This window comes from Megalobrama amblycephala, linkage group LG10, assembly GCF_018812025.1.
Source record: "Megalobrama amblycephala isolate DHTTF-2021 linkage group LG10, ASM1881202v1, whole genome shotgun sequence".
Lineage (NCBI taxonomy): Eukaryota > Metazoa > Chordata > Actinopteri > Cypriniformes > Xenocyprididae > Megalobrama > Megalobrama amblycephala.
In genome coordinates, this window is record NC_063053.1 from 29,330,864 (window position 1) to 29,350,299 (window position 19,436).

The following is a 19,436-nucleotide window of genomic DNA, read 5'->3' on the forward strand; positions in this document are numbered from 1 at the left end:
ATAAAATACGTCATACTGTGACCAATTAGAGATAGCTTGATGAAAAAAGAATGAAAAACTGTGCGATTGATTGCCAGCACCTGTAGCTTATCGATGTTGTTCTGGAGGGTGGAGAGGGAGAGCAGAGGGGCGTGGTAATACTCTAGTGATTGGCAGATCCTTATTGTGTTTACAATTGCCTGGCTCCTCCCACTTTCAAACTGAGACCACACCTTACACAGCTCCCTCATGGCATTTCCAAGGACTTTACTCTAAAAAGTTATTATTAAATTCCTTATTAATGTTAATAAACACAGTCAAGACTGATTATAACAAAAGGCAGATTTGTTTTGAGACAAAGGAACAAGTTTCTGTCTCTGTACCTGTTGAGAGAGTTCTGTCAAAGATTGTGAGAGATTTTGTGCTTTTGAGAGGAAGTCTTTATCCCTGTCCTCTTCATCAAGTCTCCTCTTTCCCAACTCAGTAAGTTCAGTGAATTTGGCCTTCAACTTTTCCTCCAATTCCTGAGAAAGTGAAAAAGATAATTACAATTCCTTCATAATGTCATATAAATATATTTAAATCAAAACTGGAACACTTTTGAAAGTTTTTACGTTTTAGTCACCTTGAATTTAAAATGAACAATTGTTTTTATGGAATACTGCAGAATTTATTATAAATGATTTATCTGTGTGCAGATTGTGTCCATCAGAAAGAAGAAAGTCATATACACCTAGGTTGGCTTTAGAGTGAGTAAAGCTTGGGGTAATTTTCATTTGAAAGTGAACTAATTCTTTTAAGGTATGTGAGCATTAACATAGCAGTTACCACATCCAGAAAATATCAGCGACTCACTTCACATTCCTTCAGGCTCCTCTCAGCAAACGAGCGACTGGTGGGTCTTTCAGCCAATCGCATCCATTGTTTTTGACGTTTGACCCAGCGCTGCAGGAGGTGTAGTTTGTTATCTCGCTCTGCACTTATCCTCACCTGTTCTTCAACATGTCGAATCTGTGAAACACATTACGATCTATGTTAATCTGCATTGGTTACCTGTGTACTTTTTACTAATAAACTTAATAAAGTCACCTGTATGTTCAGGTGAGCCTGTAGAGTAAGCCAGCGCAGACTGACGTGTCCCAGGCTTTCAGCGAATGCAGTGTGTTTGTACCTGCTGGTGTGAGAGTCAAAACCGACCTGCTTCAGCTCACACTGATTAATAAAGTCAGCAGACATCTGCTGACATGCCATCTCTCTCTTCATGCCCTGGACAGAGAGAAAATAAGACAAGGACCAAAACTCATTTTTGAAATCTTGCTGAAAATTTCTTAAAGGGTTAGTTCACCCAAAAATGAAAATTATGTCCTTAATTACCACGACTCCGCAGTGACGCTGCTGACATAAGAAGCTGCTGACGTGTTATCTAGTGCGCCCGAGCTTCGTTTACAGTCAGAGCGATGGAAGAAGCTCCTACACAGCAGCTGTCACAAGCAGCGTCACTGCGGAGTCGTGAATGCGGATTGACAACAGACCCGGAAGAGAATACAATGCTGAATAAAGTCGTAGTTTTTGTTATTTTTGGACCAAAATGTATTTTCGATGCTTCAAAAAATTCTAACTAACCCACTGATGTCACATGGACTACTTTGACGATGTTTTTATTACCTTTCTGGACATGGACAGTCTACCGTACATACATTTTCAATGGAGGGACAGAAAGCTCTCGGACTAAATCTAAAATATCTTAAACTGTGTTCCGAAGATGAACGAAGGTCTTACGGGTTTGGAACGACATGAGGGTGAGTCATTAATGACATAATTTTCATTTTTGGGTGAACTAACCCTTTAAAGTTAAAACTATATCACCATCAAAAGATTAAAAAAAAAAAAAAAAAAAGTGTGAAAAGTAAAATAATAATCTGTTGTTTTGCTTTGTTATTTCATTTTGGCTAAAATAAAATCCAAACACAAGATCATCTATTTTATTTGTTAATTGCTAAAATGTTATTATTGATAGAGAGATAAAAAGGCAACAAGGTACCTGATATGTTCTGAGCAGGTGTGTGAGCTCGGCGGCAGTACAGGTGTTGTGACCCTCTCGTTCAGCTGCCTGTAACCTGCTCTCAGCACCTGTAATCCAGTCACGCACATCAGCCAGCAGTCCTTCAGGAGACAGGCTCTCCATCATACTCTGAGAGGGAGAGAGACAGCACAGAGACAGATGAGAGTGACAGACAGAGGTGGAGAGTATAGAGAAGAAAGAACACAGTGGAGCCAGGTGAGGGGGGACACATGTTATCAAAGAAGAAAAGGGATGAGAACAAGAAAGAGAGCCTCATAACGGATGAAGAAAGGAGACTCTATTCCTCACAGATTTCATCAGCTGCTGAGAGATACAGGAAATCATGGCTGCATGACCTTCATGATAAAAATGATGTTCTCCTTCAGAGAGATAATGCTCCAAACTGAAGACCATGAAACTGACTGGCATTCTTTCCAACCATAAAGGGAACAGTTAGTAATGATGCAGTACATGCTATAATTTCAGACAAATTGAAGTACAGACTAAAATGTACCTGGTGCAATCTCTGTTGGACGGTGGGTATGTGTGTCTGTATCTCCATCCAGTCTTGCTCCACCTGAGACAGCTGAGACTGTAGAGCCAGAAGAACCGGGGACAGAACCATTTCTTGTTTTACAGACAAATCAAGTGCAGATGACATTGGTTCCTCAGAGATAACACCTTCATTTGTGATGTTTGCATCTGATCTCTCTGTGGTTGAAAGAGTTTCTTCAGAGGAGATGTTTTGAATAGAGGAAACATTGGTCTCTGATGGAAAGATGACATCTACAGATGAGGAGTCTTCAGGGTTGAGATTGCTAGTTTCACTCGGCTCCGGGTCTTCAGGGATTGTTGTATTTCCAGAGGGAGTGGATGTTCTTGGAGCACCAGAGCTTCTGCTGATCTTCTGTGTTTTAATGATATGCTCTCTTTCACTGAGCAACAGGATCAAAGATCCAGAGCTGATCACTGATGCCTTTAGAGCAGATTTCACCTCTAGCTCCTTATTGAACTCCTGTGTCAAACACATCACAACAGTGTTGTTCACGTTAACTAAAACAAAACCTATTAAAATTGTATTCATTAACTGAAAAGGCTGAAAATTAATGAAATAACAACTGCAATAAAATAAGTTGAAGTGCTAACATTACTAAAACTGAAATAAAAATGTTTGTGATGTGTAACTATGAAAAAGTGAGCAGTTGATCAAATTTTAATTAAGATTTAAAGGGTTAGTTCACCCAAAAATGAAAACACTGTTATCACTCACCCTCATATCATTCCAAACCCGTAAGACTTTTGTTCATCTTCGAAACACAAAGATATTTTAAATGAAATCTGAGAGATTTCTGTCCCTCCATTGACATTCTACACAACTACCACTTTGTACAGTAGCTTCTTAAAGTTCATAAAGAGATCCTAAAACTAATCCATTTGATTTGAGTGGTTTAGTCCAAATTTTCTGAAGAGACACAATAGCTTTATATGATAACAGATTGAATTTAGGCTTTTATTCACATATAAACATTGATCAGCAAACATAAACAGAAGCTCAAATGTACTTGCTTGACGCACAAGAAAAAACCTCATTGGTTCTTGCCGAAGATCAAACATGCTGCGTATCTCACGAGAATGAACCTCATTGGTTCTTGCAGGTCAAGCAAACATACTTGAGCATCTGTTTACCATATCTGATGTTTGGTGATGAAAGTGTATGCAGTATGTGAATAAAAGCCTAAATTCAATCTGTTCATAATATAAGGCAATGTGGACTAAACCACTCAATTCATATGAATTAGTTTTATGATCTCTTTATGAACATTTTGAAGGGGCAAAGTGGTAGTTGCATTGACTGTCAATGAAGGGACAGAATATTAAAAGATCTTCATTCATTTGTGTTTTGAAGATGAAAGAAAGTCTTATGGGTTTGGCATGACATGAGGGTGAGTAAATGATGACAGAACTTTCATTTTTGGGTGAACTCACCCTTTACAGTATATATGGTATATCCTGTAAATGGTCAAAATAATTGTTCAAAATAATACTAATTAAAAATGAAATCACTAGTTGACTGACTATGAAATGATGAAACTGGGAGAGGGTGTCCACTTCCTGATCAGCTGCGTTCATGTGATCTTTCCATGTATGCAGGCGTTCTCTTGCTGGTTCTTTCCACTCATTAAAAGCCTCAAAATCACTATGGTACCTGGAAAAAATACAGTGATGATATAAATACAACAGGCCTACTTTGTATTTATCCTCTCTGTCCTTTTCCATCTCTCAGTCCTTCTACACCAGCTCTCTCTTATTTAACATAATTTAAGCGAGTACATATGATTCAAAGGCCCAGTTTCACAGACAGCACTAAGCCAGGATTAGGCCTTAGTTCAGTTAGGGCATTTAAGTAGCTTTTATAAACATTCAAAAAAATTACTGGTTTGCATCTTGAGACAAAACAATGCAACTGACATATTTTAAGATGTACAAGTTGCTTTCAGTTAAAACAGCTCAAACATGCATTTAGGACTAGCTTAAGCCTTAAATATTGTGATTTTAAAAGAAACGATGCATATTGCATAAAGAACCTTTGTCCATAGTCAAACTTAAATTTACCCACATCATTCACTTTTACCTGTTCCAAAGCTTCTTAAGATGGTGGGTGGAGTCTAGTCCATGCTCCACCCTCCTCTTAAGTGCAGCCAATCGCTGTTCCAGCCTTGCTGTAGACACACCCAATATGTGTACACCCACTTCACTACTAGACATCTGCTCCTGCTGTCTCCGGCCCTCATCCAGAACCAGACTGATACGAGCTCTGTTCTGCTCCAGAACTGCCAACACACTCTACCACAAACAACAAGAAGAATTCAGCGATCTCTAAATAGGCCTGCATTCTGATTTAAAGGTATATATGTGGGTCAGTTTACTAAACATAGGTTTAAACCATTACCTGATACACAGAAATACTCTCACTGAGCTTCCCCTCAGTTTGGTCCCACAGAGGAGTTATGGGAAGTTGAGCCTCTAACTTCTGCAGCAGTGTTTCTAACCAGGAATGATTTTCATCCCAGTGAGTGCAAACCTGAAATATATCAAAGTTAGGGCTGCACGATATATCGCATGTGATTGTCACGCGCATTTCGTCAGTAAAGCCGGTTCCCTGATTACCGCTAAATCGCCATCACCTGACAGAGCCGTAGATCACTGACAAGCCACGCAATATCGCGTTCATATTGCAGATGAATCGCCTTCGATAATGAACGCGATATTGCGTGGCTTTTCAGTGATCTACGGCTCTGTCTATTAAATGGCGCTCAATTTGAAAGCAGGTGATGGCGATTTAGCGGTAATCAGGGAACCGGCTTTACTGACGAAATGCGCGTGACAATCTCATGCGATATATCGTGCAGCCCTAATCAAAGTTCTTATCGAGGGCAGTGTGTTTTAGCTAAAAAAATATATTAAAAGCTGCTATTGGTCACATTGGCCATTCAATCAGTCAGTTCCCATTTGTTCGTTCATTTATTAACAAATCCCCAATTCTTCTTGATTGATGCAGCTTTCCATACATAAAAACTGTAGAAGTGTCATTCCTCATGATTTCTTGATTCCCTCGATCTCATACCTGCAGTGCAGAGTGTAGTACTGTGCCAACAGCCTGAGCCTGCTGCACGACACTGGACACTTGACGTTCCACCTCAGACACTTCAGTCTCCCAGCCAGAGGAGGCGCTGTCTGGGATCCGCACACTCAGTTGCTGCAGTGTTCGCAGGTGGGCAGCCAGAGACCGGAAAAACACCTGTGGATTTATAAAGTTACAGAAATCAATGAGAGATTGCAGGCCCTGCTCTGTCTGAAATGGTAATAGTGTGCATGATTCATGTGTGATGGAATGCATGTTTGCATTTTTTTTGCATTTGTGCTGTTGATATATTTGTGTTTAGTGTATTTAGTTAGAGTGTTTGTATGTGTGTGATATGTTTACCGTGTGTGTGCTGAGGTGTGTCTGGAGTGCTGGATTCCTGAACTCCAGCTGAGAGGCACAGGCGAGTTTCTCTCTCCCAAGATTCAGGAGCATCTGCAGACCCTTCAGTATTTTTTCAAACATCTGCTGCTGATCGAGACTCCATTGAACAGCTCCACAGCGCTGCTCTAGATCACTCCAAACACTGTCCAAAACCGCCTAAAGAAAGTGTATATTATTATATTATGTTATATTATATTATATCAGATTATACTGTATGTTGTTTTGGTGGTCAAGTAACATTTCTTATCACTAATGTAGAAAACAGTTGTGCAGCTTAATGTGGAAACCGTTATACATTTTTTAGGATTCTTTGATGAATAGGAAGTACAAAAGAACAGTATTTATTTGAAATCGAAATCTTGGTAACACTTTAGATTAGGGAACTCATATTCACAATTAAGTAGTTGCTTATTAGCATGCATATTACTAGCATATTGGCTGTTTATTAGTACTTATAAAGCACATATTAATGCCTTATTCTGCATGACCATATTCTACATCCCTTAACCCTACCCCATACCCAAACATAACCACTACCTTACCAGTACTTACTATCAATAAGCAATAATTAGGAGTTTATTGAGGGGAAAACTCCCAGTTAGTAGTGAATATGTGTTCCCTAAACTAACGTGTTACCAACATAATTTCTAACATTATAAATGTCACTTCATGATCAATTTAATGTGTCCTTACAGAATAAAAGTATTGCTAACCCTTTACTCAAAGCCTTTATATATAATGCATTATAAAAGTATTTTTAATGCATGAATTGTAATTCACCTTATGATGTATTATGTGGTCTCATGAATAATTGTATCCTTAGTTATAATACATAATAATACTGTACATATGTTACGCCTTTAGAAAGTATAATGCATTAAAGCACAAAACAAACAACCAATTTCAGATGTAATACTCTGCAAATATTATAATGCATTTTAACTTCGGTATATAATGCATTATAATGTACATTATGAATACCTTTATAATCTATTATACATAAAAGGCTTTAAAGGATTAGTCCACTTTTAAATACACTTTTCCTGATAAATTTACTCACCCCCATGTCATCCAAGATGTTTATGTCTTTCTTTCGTCAGTCGAAAAGAAATTAAGGTACTTTCCGCTTCCGCATTCTTCATAACGCTTACGCTGAATGTCCTACGCCTTCCCTATTCTACTTACGGAACGAACGCGGCGCCAGTTTCGTTTTTTTCCGTAACTTGAATAGGGAAGGCGTAGGACATTCAGCGTAAGCGCTATGAAGAATGCGGAAGCGGAAAGTACGTTGAAGGCGATATTTTGTTTATAAAACATAAACGGTTGTATTTTTTTTTCGAAAATGACCAATCGATTCGCTAGATAAGACCCTTATTACTCATCTGGGATCGTTCAAAGCCCTTGAAGCTGCACTGAAACTGTAATTTTGACCTTCAATCTGTTGGTAGCCATTGAAATCCAAAAGGAGAATAATCCTGTAATGTTTTCCTCAAAAACCTTAATTTCTTTTCGACTGACGAAAGAAAGACATGAACATCTTGGATGACATGGGGGTGAGTAAATTTATCAGGAAAAGTGTATTTAAAAGTGGACTAATCCTTTAAGTAAAGTGTTGCTGTATTATTTTTCAACAAAAAATATGACTAACCCCAAAGTTTTGAATGGTATTTTTGTAATTCATAGATAAAAATGAAACATATTATTAAAAACTACACTTACAGCATTTACTGTACATGACAATGACAGTATTTGTTAGCCATTCTGTTTTAAGTCTACTTTAGAATTCTTCTGTAAATTCAGATTTAAATTTCAATTGTGTCTCATGCTTACTACCAGGTACTAAATTGGAATTCAAAAGGTATTCTCTAAATTCTGAATGGTGCGCACACTCTTACCTCCAGTGTGCTGATCTGCTGTGTGATGGATGAGGGCTGATCCTGACTCTCTGTCTTGTCTCTGACTTCTGCCAGCTCTCTCTCACTCTGCTCCACTTCCTGTTTCTGCCCAGTGATGGCCTTCACATGGAAACACAGGTACAGCAAAGCACAATGAACACTTACTTACTTAAAGAACATAAATGTTCTAAGCAACTCCTGGAATGATGCTTGTCTAATATCAAATGAGTGGATCAGAACTAAGAAAAACTAAAGTATGGCTGTATTTAGTGCAAGAAACGTCAGGGGAAAAATAAAATGCTAGAAAATTGTAGAAACTGGCACTGAAGTCAGCAAATGTACAATGAAGACTTCAGCATTTTGTCCTGTTGAAGAATGATAGACATTTAAGCATTTATAGCTTATCTCATTCAGATATTCAGCACAATTTTATTAGTAGTGTGTAACAAATCTTCAGACACTCATCCTCAGGTGTTACAGGCAGTTTTATTCATAGGCACGTGTGCTTACCTGCAGCTGTGTGTGAAGGTCATGGTGGGTTTCTCCGTTAGTTGTAGGGAGAAGGATCGACGTGTTAGTTAGTACAGAGTCATGCAGGTCTTTCACTCTCTTCTGCAGGGTTTGACACACAAGAAAATATTACATTTAAGTCACACTGGACAAAAATTTCAAAAACTAAAATAAGAGTAGATTAAAATACTTTTTTCCATCTCATCTTTATGGAAGAGGATTAGGGCCAAGCAATAATAAAAAAAAATAAAACCATCTCGAGATTAAAGTTGTTAAATTTCGAGAAAAAGGTCGAGATAAAATGTTGAGAATAAACTCATTAAATTACAAGAAAAAACGCGTTAAATTTCAAGAAAAAAGTCGAGATAAAATGTTGAGAATAAACTCGTTAAATTACGACATTTTATCTAGAAATTTTTCTCGAAATTGAACGACATTTTTCTCATAATTTAACGAATTTGTTCTCGTAATTTAACAAGTTTATTCTCAACATTTTATCTCAACTTTTTTCTCGAAATTTAACGACATTTCTCGTAATTTAACGAATTTGTTCTCGAAATTTAACAACTTTTTTCTCGTAATTTAATGACTTTATTCTCAACATTTTATCTCGACTTTCTCGAAATTTAATGAGTTTTTTTCTTGTAATTTAAAGAGTTTATTCTCAACATTTTATCTCGACTTTTTTCCTCAAAATTTAACGAGTTTTTTCTCGTAATTTAAAGAGTTTATTCTCAACATTTTATCTCGACTTTTTTCTTGAAATTTAACGAGTTTTTTCTCGTAATTTAAAGAGTTTATTCTCAACATTTTATCTCGACTTTTTTCTTGAAATTTAACGAGTTTTTTCCTGTAATTTAACGAGTTTATTCTCAACATTTTATCTCGACTTTTTTCTTGAAATTTAACGAGTTTTTTCCTGTAATTTAAAGAGTTTATTCTCAACATTTTATCTCGACTTTTTTCTCAAAATTTAACGAGTTTTTTTCTTGTAATTTAAAGAGTTTATTCTCAACATTTTATCTCGACTTTTTTCCTCAATTTAACGAGTTTTTTCTCGTAATTTAAAGAGTTTATTCTCAACATTTTATCTCGACTTTTTTCTTGAAATTTAACGAGTTTTTTCTCGTAATTTAAAGAGTTTATTCTCAACATTTTATCTCGACTTTTTTCTTGAAATTTAACGAGTTTTTTCCTGTAATTTAACGAGTTTATTCTCAACATTTTATCTCGACTTTTTTCTTGAAATTTAACGAGTTTTTTCCTGTAATTTAAAGAGTTTATTCTCAACATTTTATCTCGACTTTTTTCTCGAAATTTAACGAGTTTTTTCTCGTAATTTAAAGAGTTTATTCTCAACATTTTATCTCGACTTTTTTCTCGAAATTTAACAAGTTTTTTCTCGTAATTTAACGAGTTTATTCTCAACATTTTATCTCGACTTTTTTCTCGAAATTTAACATGTTTTTTCTCGTAATTTAAAGAGTTTATTCTCAACATTTTATCTCGACTTTTTTCTTGAAATTTAACAAGTTTTTTCTTGTAATTTAACGAGTTTATTCTCAACATTTTATCTCGACTTTTTCTTGAAATTTAACAAATTTTTTCTCGTAATTTAATGAGTTTATTCTCAACATTTTATTTTGACTTTTTTCTCAAAATTTAATGAATTTTTTCTCGTAATTTAATGAGTTTATTCTCAACATTTTATTTTGACTTTTTTTCTCAAAATTTAATGAGTTTTTTCTCAAAATTTAACAACTTTAATCTCGAGATGGTTTTATTTTTTTATTATTGCTTGGCCCTAATCCTCTTCCGTACATCTTAAATGCAGAGACATAACTATGGGATTAAATATAAGACTGAAAATGTCTCATTATGATGACACAAGTTAGTTAGTTACAAACAAATGGGTATTTGTGACAGTTATGAGGGTGAGACATCTGTGGGTTTGGGGTGTAAAAACTTAACTGCTGACACATAACACTGTAAACACATAAGCATACATTTTCTGATCTATTTAGTGTAGTCTAGTAACTTAATCTGCAGGAGAATTTTCAAGTGCCTGCACATCCATCTCATCAGTTTGTGTTGGTAATAAATAGATAGAAGCAGACAGAAATCTGACCTGCAGCTGAGTCGAGTGTTTTATTCGCTCCTGTAGCTGCTCCTGTTTTTCCGCCAGAGTCTTTTGAATGTCACATACACGCTGCGTCAGCAGGTCAAAACAGGTGGAGGATACCTCTGAACCCGAACCTAACAAATTTATGACCTCTGACTCCTGGGAGGTCAATATGGCACCCAAGGAGTTTAGCTCTGCAGATAAATTCTATGAATCAGAGAAGAAATGGGGAGTAATGGATGAATGAATGGAAACAAGATAAATAAATAAACAGACAGATAGACGGATAGACGGATAGATAGATAGATAGATAGATAGATAGATAGATAGATAGATAGATAGATAGATAGATAGATAGATAGATAGATAGATAGATAGATAGTTAGTAGGGGTGTAACGGAACATGTTTTCATCCCAAATGGTCATGGTATGGATGTAATGGTTCAGTGCATAGTCACATGACGAATAAGCCAAAAGTATAGTTTACTTTTTACGAAGTAGTCGAAGAAAACCTGCATAAACAGAACAGACCAGAACGCATGCAAGCTCCAGCGACAATGGAGGCCTATAAAGATGACAGATTGTGCAAAGAGGTTAGAAAGTACCCTTATATGTACAACTCTAGCATGAAAGAATACAAATATATTTACATGGGTTGAAACTTGTGGGGAGAGTTTGCGTCAAGTGAAGTATACTTTGCTTGACTGTGTGTATGTGTAAAAAAATATAAAATAAGTATACCCAGGTCTATACAGTTGGTCACAGGAAAGTGTGCCGCATAAATCCTGAAAGTCCCATTAGATTACATGAAGAGGGCGGGGTTTATGACCTATACTGCATCCAGCCACCTGGGGGCGTTTAGGATTTACTTTTGTTAGACAAACTAAACAATAAAATTACACTTCAAATACATTTTTTAAGATGGTTTCTGTCATTTTAGCTTTAACTTTAACTTCTATATTTCCATTTCACACCAACATAATGAGTTGCTCTAGTCTACAGTAAACTACTAACCGATTCTGCGTGAGTGTGGGCGGGGCCTTGATACCGCGGCTCCACTTCACACTCACTAATGCGCAGACTCGGGTTCCAAGATTTCTCATGACAGCGGCTACACTTTACTACAATGGAAGAGAGTGAATGTGCATGGTCCATATTTTTTTACAGTGTATGGTCAAAGGTGATCGATCGGGGAGGGGGGATTGCTCGGTAATGCACAGAAAAAAAAACAGAAGAAGAGGAGGAGACGATCGATCGAAATGTTAAATAATAACTGAATTTAATTATTTGGGTTCTGTTGTTAATTGTAACCTTTAATATTATATAAGCGTGCAAGTAAGGGCTCACTATGTAGTTTACAGCATTAGCTAAGAGAGATTTTTTATCCTTAAGAAAATGTTAATTATAATTTCATTTATTTAAACACAGAGACACATTTGTTCAAAAAAACAAATGTGTACCTGCTGTACAGAACCCGTACCGACTTCAAAACGGAGGTACGTACTGAACCGTCATGTTTGTGTACCATTACACCCATAATAGATAGATAGCTAGATAGACAGATGAACGACAGACCAACATATAGATAAATAGAAAGATAAATAGAATGAATGATGGATGGATGGATACCTGTAGCTGCTGCAGCTGGTTTAGTCTGTCAGTGTGTGAGGTTGCTGGCTGAAACACAAGAGTGTGTGTGAGAGAGCCAAGTGTGAGATTCACCCCACTCAACACTTCAAACAGACCTTCATCCAGAGACTGATGGTCCTGCACAAACACACAGACAGATCAGTTAAATATAATTCTGTTATCTCTGGGCTAGACTGTCATGACTGGGTGTGTATCATGGTATCTGTCTGTGTTAGTGTTATAAACAGTAATTTTTTATGGTATGTGATAGGATATGTGTTTGTTATTGACACCTGTGTAACTGATGAGTTTTGCAGTTCTTTAAGCTGTGAGATGTTGGTTTGAATCTCCTGCAGACAAAGAGAAACAGCAGCTCCACTCCACAAACACACAGATGGAGCAAGGATCTGTACACACACACACACACACACACACACACAAATTAGATAGCATATATATTAAAGGTGCCCTAGAATTAAAAATTGAATTTACCTTGGCATAGTTGAATAACAAGAGTTCAGTACATGGAAATGACATACAGTCTCAAACACCATTGTTTCCTCCTTCTTATATAAATCTCATTTGTTTAAAAGACCTCCGAAGAACAGGCGAATCTCAACATAACACCGACTGTTACGTAACAGTCGGGATCATTAATATGTATGACCCCAATATTTGCATATACCAGCTCATGTTCAAGGCATTACACAAGGGCAGCCAGTATTAACGTCTGGATCTGTGCACAGCTGAATCATCAGACTAGGTAAGCAAGCAAGAACAATAGCGGAAAATGGCAGATGGAGCAATAATAACTGACATGATCCATGATAACATGATATTTTTAGTGATATTTGTAAATTGCCTTTCTAAATGTTTCGTTAGCATGTTGCTAATGTACTGTTAAATGTGGTTAAATTTACCATCGTTTCTTACTGTATTCACAGAGACAAGACTCGTTATTTTCATTTTTAAACACTTGCACTCTGTATAATTCATAAACACATCTTCATTCTTTATAAATCTCTCCAACAGTGTGTAATGTTAGCTTTAGCCACGGAGCACAGCCTCAAACTCATTCAGGATCAAATGTAAACATCCAAATAAATACCATACTTAAGCGATTAGACATGTTGCATAACAAACACTTTGTAAAGATCCATTTTGAGGGTTATATTAGCTGTGTGAACTTTGTTTATGCTGTTTAAGGTAGTCGCGAGCTCGGGGGCGTGGAGCACGAGAATTTAAAGGGGCCGCAGCCTGAATCGGCACATATTTAATAATGCCCCAAAATAGTCAGTTAAAAAAATTAATACAAAAAAATTTATGGGGTATTTTAAGCTGAAACTTCACAGACACATTCAGGGGACACCTTAGACTTATATTACATCTTTTGAAAACACGTTCTACGGCACCTTTAAGGTTCTCTGATTACAAATTACCTAAACACATTAAACTTTACGCATGAAAACATCAAATAAACATTTGTAAAAAGAATGTATATAAAACACAGAATACAAACATCCAACCCCAAAAATACTGTAGAATCAGAATAATTTAAAACTGAAATATTCATATTTATAGTAAAGTCAGGAGTGTTCAGACCTCAGAAGGATCCTGATCTTTATCTCCATCTTGTTCACTCTCTGCTGTCTTGGTCAGTTTGCTGCAGAGGTGTGTCCACTTCCTGTGGACTGCTAATTCTAATTCCTGTCTCTTGTCTTCATTCTCTTTTGCTGTCGAAGGCCTGCAGACAATCAGAGAGTGTCATATGATTACAAAGTGTAGACATATATTTGAACAAATAAGTATGTGTATTTAGATACCCTGTATATTCGTCTGTGCTCTGGTTGTGTGTTCGGGCTCTGCTGCACTGAATTGCAATAGCTTTAGTTAGATCCCGCTGTTCATTCAAACCATGCTCCAATTCCTGAAAAAGAGAGGAAAAAAGACAATGCATATATATGTATAGAAAGACTACTGTTTTAAAAGTGTGTGCATGAATGTGTGTTACCCTTTGTTGTTGAAGGCTGCTCTGTCTGAACAGTTTAGTTCTGGAGGAACTCAACATCTCTTGCACACTATTGCTGCGAGTCAACCTGGCCTGCAGGGGGCGCTGACTCTCAACACACACCTACAGAGAGAGAGAGAGACAGAAATATAACACCTCAGATAGCCCTATTTTCACAGTTCAAATCCAGGCACTTTGCAGCCTCTCGCTAGCAACACTTCTGGATTTAATACCTCAGAATCTGCAAATGTGAAAATCAGCTGCAGTTACCATGCTAATGATCACTGCAATCTGTTCATTAAGTTCCTCACAACATCTGGATTAAACTATCCCCAACATTAAAAAACAGACAGACATTAAAAAGTCTGGGTGTATTAGTGTATGTGTGTGTACCTGATCTTCACTCTGTCTGTCTTGCAGCTGTAACTGCACAGTCACCAGTCTGTTCTTCAGCAGCTGGAGTTTGATGTTGAGCAATTCAGCCTCGTGTTGCTCCTGTTCTTTCAGTTCACATGCAGGAAGACTGGAGATCCTCTGCTCAATCTCCACCAGAATTGTCTAGATACACAATCACAAATCAACAAACACTCAAACCCAAAATCACTCGAACACAAACTCAACAACAAGTTACAATAAAAAACACCTATTGAGGTTGAGGTTCATAATAGAGAAAATACAATCAATTAAAAGTAATAAACACTAAAGATCAGAGTCCACCTCAGAAAATGAGATAGTAAGGCTGCAAGGCTGGTGACAGGTGTTTAATGCTCCATTTTACACAATACTGAGTCTTAGAAAAACAAATATGAACAAAAGTCTCATTAATAATCCAATACACAAAATTTAGTTTGGGATCGATCTGTGTTTGTCCACCTGTACAACCTGCAGCAAACACTGAGTGCCACAGAGTGAACAATTTTTGATTTCCAGCACAATTTGATCATGATTCCTTATCATAATTTAAAGGCACAGTTCATAAACTCTATGATAATTTACTCATATTGTTCCTCATATCGTTCCAAACCTGTATGACTTAATTTGTTCTCTGGAACATACAGTGAAAGAAGACATTTTAAGAAATGTCTCAGTGTTTGTTGTGTCAAAACAATAAGAGTTAATGCTCACCAAAATATCTTCTGTTGTGTTCCACAGAAGAAAGTAAATCAGACAGGTTTTAAATGACACAAGGTGAGTAAATGATGACACAATTTTCATTTTTGTGTGAACTATCCCTTTAACACCTTCTTCACCAGAACCAAATGTGTACAAATCACCCACAGGCTGATTGATTCATGTACAGGTGCTGGTCATATAATTAGAATATCATCAAAAAGCTGATTTATTTTACTAATTCCATTCAAAAAGTGAAACTTGTATATTATATTCATTCATTACACACAGACTGATATATTTCAAATGTTTATTTCTTTTTAATTTTGATGATTATAACTGACAACTAAGGAAAATCCCAAATTCAGTATCTCAGAAAATTAGAATATTACTTAAGACCAATACAAAGAAAGGATTTTTAGAAATCATGGCCAACTGAAAAGTATGAACATGAAAAGTATGAGCATGTACAGCACTCAATACTTAGTTGGGGCTCCTTTTGCCTGAATTACTGCAGTAATGCGCTGTGGCATGGAGTCGATCAGTCTGTGGCACTGCTCAGGTGTTATGAGAGCCCAGGTTGGCTCTGATAGTGGCCTTCAGCTCTTCTGCATTGTTGAGTCTGGCATATCGCATCTTCCTCTTCACAATACCCCATAGATTTTCTATGGGGTTAAGGTCAGGCGAGTTTGCTGGCCAATTAAGAACAGGGATACCATGGTGCTTAAACCAGGTACTGGTAGCTTTGGCACTGTGTGCAGGTGCCAAGTCCTGTTGGAAAATGAAATCTGCATCTCCATAAAGTTGGTCAGCAGCAGGAAGCATGATGTGCTCTAAAACTTCCTGGTATATGGCTGCGTTGACCTTGGACCTCAGAAAACACAGTGGACCAACACCAGCAGATGACATGGCACCCCAAACCATCACTGACTGTGGAAACTTTACACTGGACCTCAAGCGACGTGGATTGTGTGCCTCTCCTCTCTTCCTCCAGACTCTGGGACCCTGATTTCCAAAGGAAATGCAAAATTTACTTTTCATCAGAGAACATAACTTTGGACCACTCAGCAGCAGTCCAGTCCTTTTTGTCTTTAGACACTTCTGACGCTGCTGTTGTTCAAGAGTGGCTTGACACAAGGAATGCGACAGCTGAAACCCATGTCTTGCATACGTCTGTGCGTAGTGGTTCTTGAAGCACTGACTCCAGCTGCAGTCCACTCTTTGTGAATCTCCCCCACATTTTTGAATGGGTTTTGTTTCACAATCCTCTCCAGGGTGCGGTTATTCCTATTGCTTGTATACTTTTTTCTACCACATCTTTTCCTTCCCTTCGCCTCTCTATTAATGTGCTTGGACACAGAGCTCTGTGAACAGCCAGCCTCTTTTGCAATGACCTTTTTTGTCTTGCCCTCCTTGTGCAAGGTGTCAATGGTCGTCTTTTGGACAACTGTCAAGTCAGCAGTCTTCCCCATGATTGTGTAGCCTACAGAGCTAGACTGAGAGACCATTTAAAGGCCTTTGCAGGTGTTTTGAGTTAATTAGCTGATTAGAGTGTGGCACCAGGTGTCTTCAATATTGAACCTTTTCACAATATTCTAATTTTCTGAGATACTGAATTTGGGATTTTCCTTAGTTGTCAGTTATAATCATCAAAATTAAAAGAAATAAACATTTGAAATATATCAGTATGTGTGTAATGAATGCATATAATATACAAGTTTCACTTCTTTTTGAATGGAATTAGTGAAATAAATCAACTTTTTGATGATATTCTAATTATATGACCAGCACCTGTATATGATGGTTTTTGGTGTGTTTGAGTGGTAGTTATAACATTTTACCAGGTCAGTTTGCTGGAGCTCAGCTGAATCTCTGAATCTTTGATGAAGTAGTCAGGTTACACACACACACACACACACACACACACACACACAGGTGAAGAGTACTGTATATCTGGCTCAACAACTTTAAAGTGACGTAAATTTTCTAAATATACAGACTAAATGGTGCACATCATATCCTGTTGCCCGTATTCATTGTGGTAGCCAAAGTAAATTTGCATGCTCAAAGTCTAGCATGACCACACCTAGTTTCAAAGCAAACCTCATCAGTAATATCAGCTCTAACTGCATTAATGAGACACATGACCACATCCAGACAGCACAATAAGACTAAACGTTCAATGCCAAGTTCAACAAATCAGAAGAGGACAAACATCCATATTCCTTTTGGGCTTTAAGACACTGAAAAATATTAGACAGGCTAAATTATTTCATTCAAACCGGAAACTTCCGAGGAGCTTGTAGAAAAAAACACATCAGTGCTTGACTGATAAGCCAGATTTATCTCCAGCTATCTCTCTCCTAAAAACACTTTAATTTGAGTGAAAGTGAGCACTCAATAACTGAAATATCTGCACAGACAGTTTCCTTAAGAAAAGAGAAGTTGAAATTCATGATGCATTGACACATTCATGCATCTGAAATAAACAGCACACAGACATGCTCATGCATGTCATCATGCGTATAACATGTATGTGTGTTTAAAAGAGAAGGTTGAGAGAGAGAAAGGAAAGAAGCAGGCATTGATATGTTTTCACTCCACCCCAAAGGTAAATAACAGACTCATATTATTTTGTTCAATGAGCCACGTACTGTATTGCCCTTACTGATTTGCTTACATTTGCAATGCTTATAAACACACATACAGTATATCAGAATAAAACTGCAGTGATTCAGCGCTGAGATAAAAACAAAAGTAACTATCCATCAGCAAATAAGATAATAAAATAAAACAATTATTTTGTTACCATAGTCACTTAAGTCATCTAATCTAATCTAATCTAATCCAATCTACTCCTGATTGTAATTCAGCCATTTCAACTATTATTGAAAACAAATATTCAGTTTTCAGTCTAACCAAATTTAAACCAAAAAATACGTTTTGACAAACTATTAATCATAAATACAGCGACTCCAGTGTGTTTTAAGGTAAATCATGGGATCTGGGCTTGTGAGCAGCGATTACGGTCATCGGTTAACACTTTTATCTCTGTTCAGAGCTGTAAAACACTGCAGTAAAAGACAGAAAATGAAAGAGCAAGTCACAGAGAAAAAGAGAGAGACTTGATTATATAGGAGAGAACTGATTTCTACAGAAATTGATAATGAACTCTTTTAAAGTTTAAAATGCTCATGGCAGGTCCAGAACCAACTTTACATGTAAAAGCATGATAGGGGCTATGTATGAAGAGAGGCAAATATATCAACATGTTCAATGTGTGACAGATCTCAGCTCACTTCCTCTCCTGCTGAGTCAGCATTTCACAACAACAGTAGGCATATGTATCTTTTTTTTCATGTGCAGAAATAAATCAGATAATCCTTGTCTTTTTGAAATGCATGCATGCGTGTGAGATCACCTGGCAGGTGTGAAGTTGTTGCTCAATGCTGTCCTGCATAGCTACGTCCTGTGCTTGCTGTCTCGACCCCTCCAGGCTGACCTGTGCTCTCTCCAGACACGCCTCCAGCTGCTCGGCCTTCTCACGGCAGGCATGGAGCAGCCCGTCACTGGACACCCATCCACCCGAGTCCCTGGCTTCACCTGCGGCCTGGGCAATCATACACAACAGCAGCTCAGAGCCAGATGAACATAAAGAAAGAGAAGAGAATCACGAGGCAGGGGAAGAATAATAGAAACAGACATGTAAAGGTAAAGACAGGTGTACTGAGAGAGAGAGAGAAAGAGAGAGAGACAGCACACCTGCTCTGGCTGACTGCAGCAGAAACAGTGAGTTCACAGCAGCACAAACTGTCACACACTGGGCGTGTCCACTGACACAAACACAAACATTCACACTCTTACACACTCTGCTTTCTTTCTTTCTCTCTCAGTTTCCGTCTCACACCAGTTTAACCCTTTTGTTTGTGTGTTCTCTGCCCCCCTGGTGCAGCCTTTCTCTCAATAAACTGTCTCAGCTTTCATACCAGTCATTTGTCATGTTGCTTCTCTCTCTCTCTGTCTGTCCCTGGTTTACTCCACCCACCTGAGGCTACAACTACTTCCTGGAATGTCGTCACTTTCAAGGACAGCTT

The 19,436-nt window shown here is 37.5% G+C and overlaps 1 protein-coding gene across 1 annotated transcript in view; it reads right to left on the reverse strand.

Moving 5' to 3' along the window:
* Positions 1 to 19,436, reverse strand: part of syne2b (spectrin repeat containing, nuclear envelope 2b) — a 123,570-nt gene that overhangs the window by 37,121 nt on the left and 67,013 nt on the right. The window contains 21 exon segments of the mRNA XM_048205700.1: positions 81 to 251; positions 363 to 503; positions 835 to 990; positions 1,069 to 1,245; positions 2,021 to 2,170; positions 2,556 to 3,056; positions 4,118 to 4,247; positions 4,674 to 4,885; positions 4,992 to 5,123; positions 5,667 to 5,840; positions 6,027 to 6,224; positions 7,964 to 8,083; positions 8,474 to 8,575; positions 10,602 to 10,802; positions 12,225 to 12,362; positions 12,518 to 12,631; positions 13,827 to 13,968; positions 14,048 to 14,151; positions 14,236 to 14,355; positions 14,626 to 14,790; positions 18,764 to 18,952. Coding sequence (XP_048061657.1) covers positions 81 to 251; positions 363 to 503; positions 835 to 990; positions 1,069 to 1,245; positions 2,021 to 2,170; positions 2,556 to 3,056; positions 4,118 to 4,247; positions 4,674 to 4,885; positions 4,992 to 5,123; positions 5,667 to 5,840; positions 6,027 to 6,224; positions 7,964 to 8,083; positions 8,474 to 8,575; positions 10,602 to 10,802; positions 12,225 to 12,362; positions 12,518 to 12,631; positions 13,827 to 13,968; positions 14,048 to 14,151; positions 14,236 to 14,355; positions 14,626 to 14,790; positions 18,764 to 18,952 — 3,537 coding nt within the window.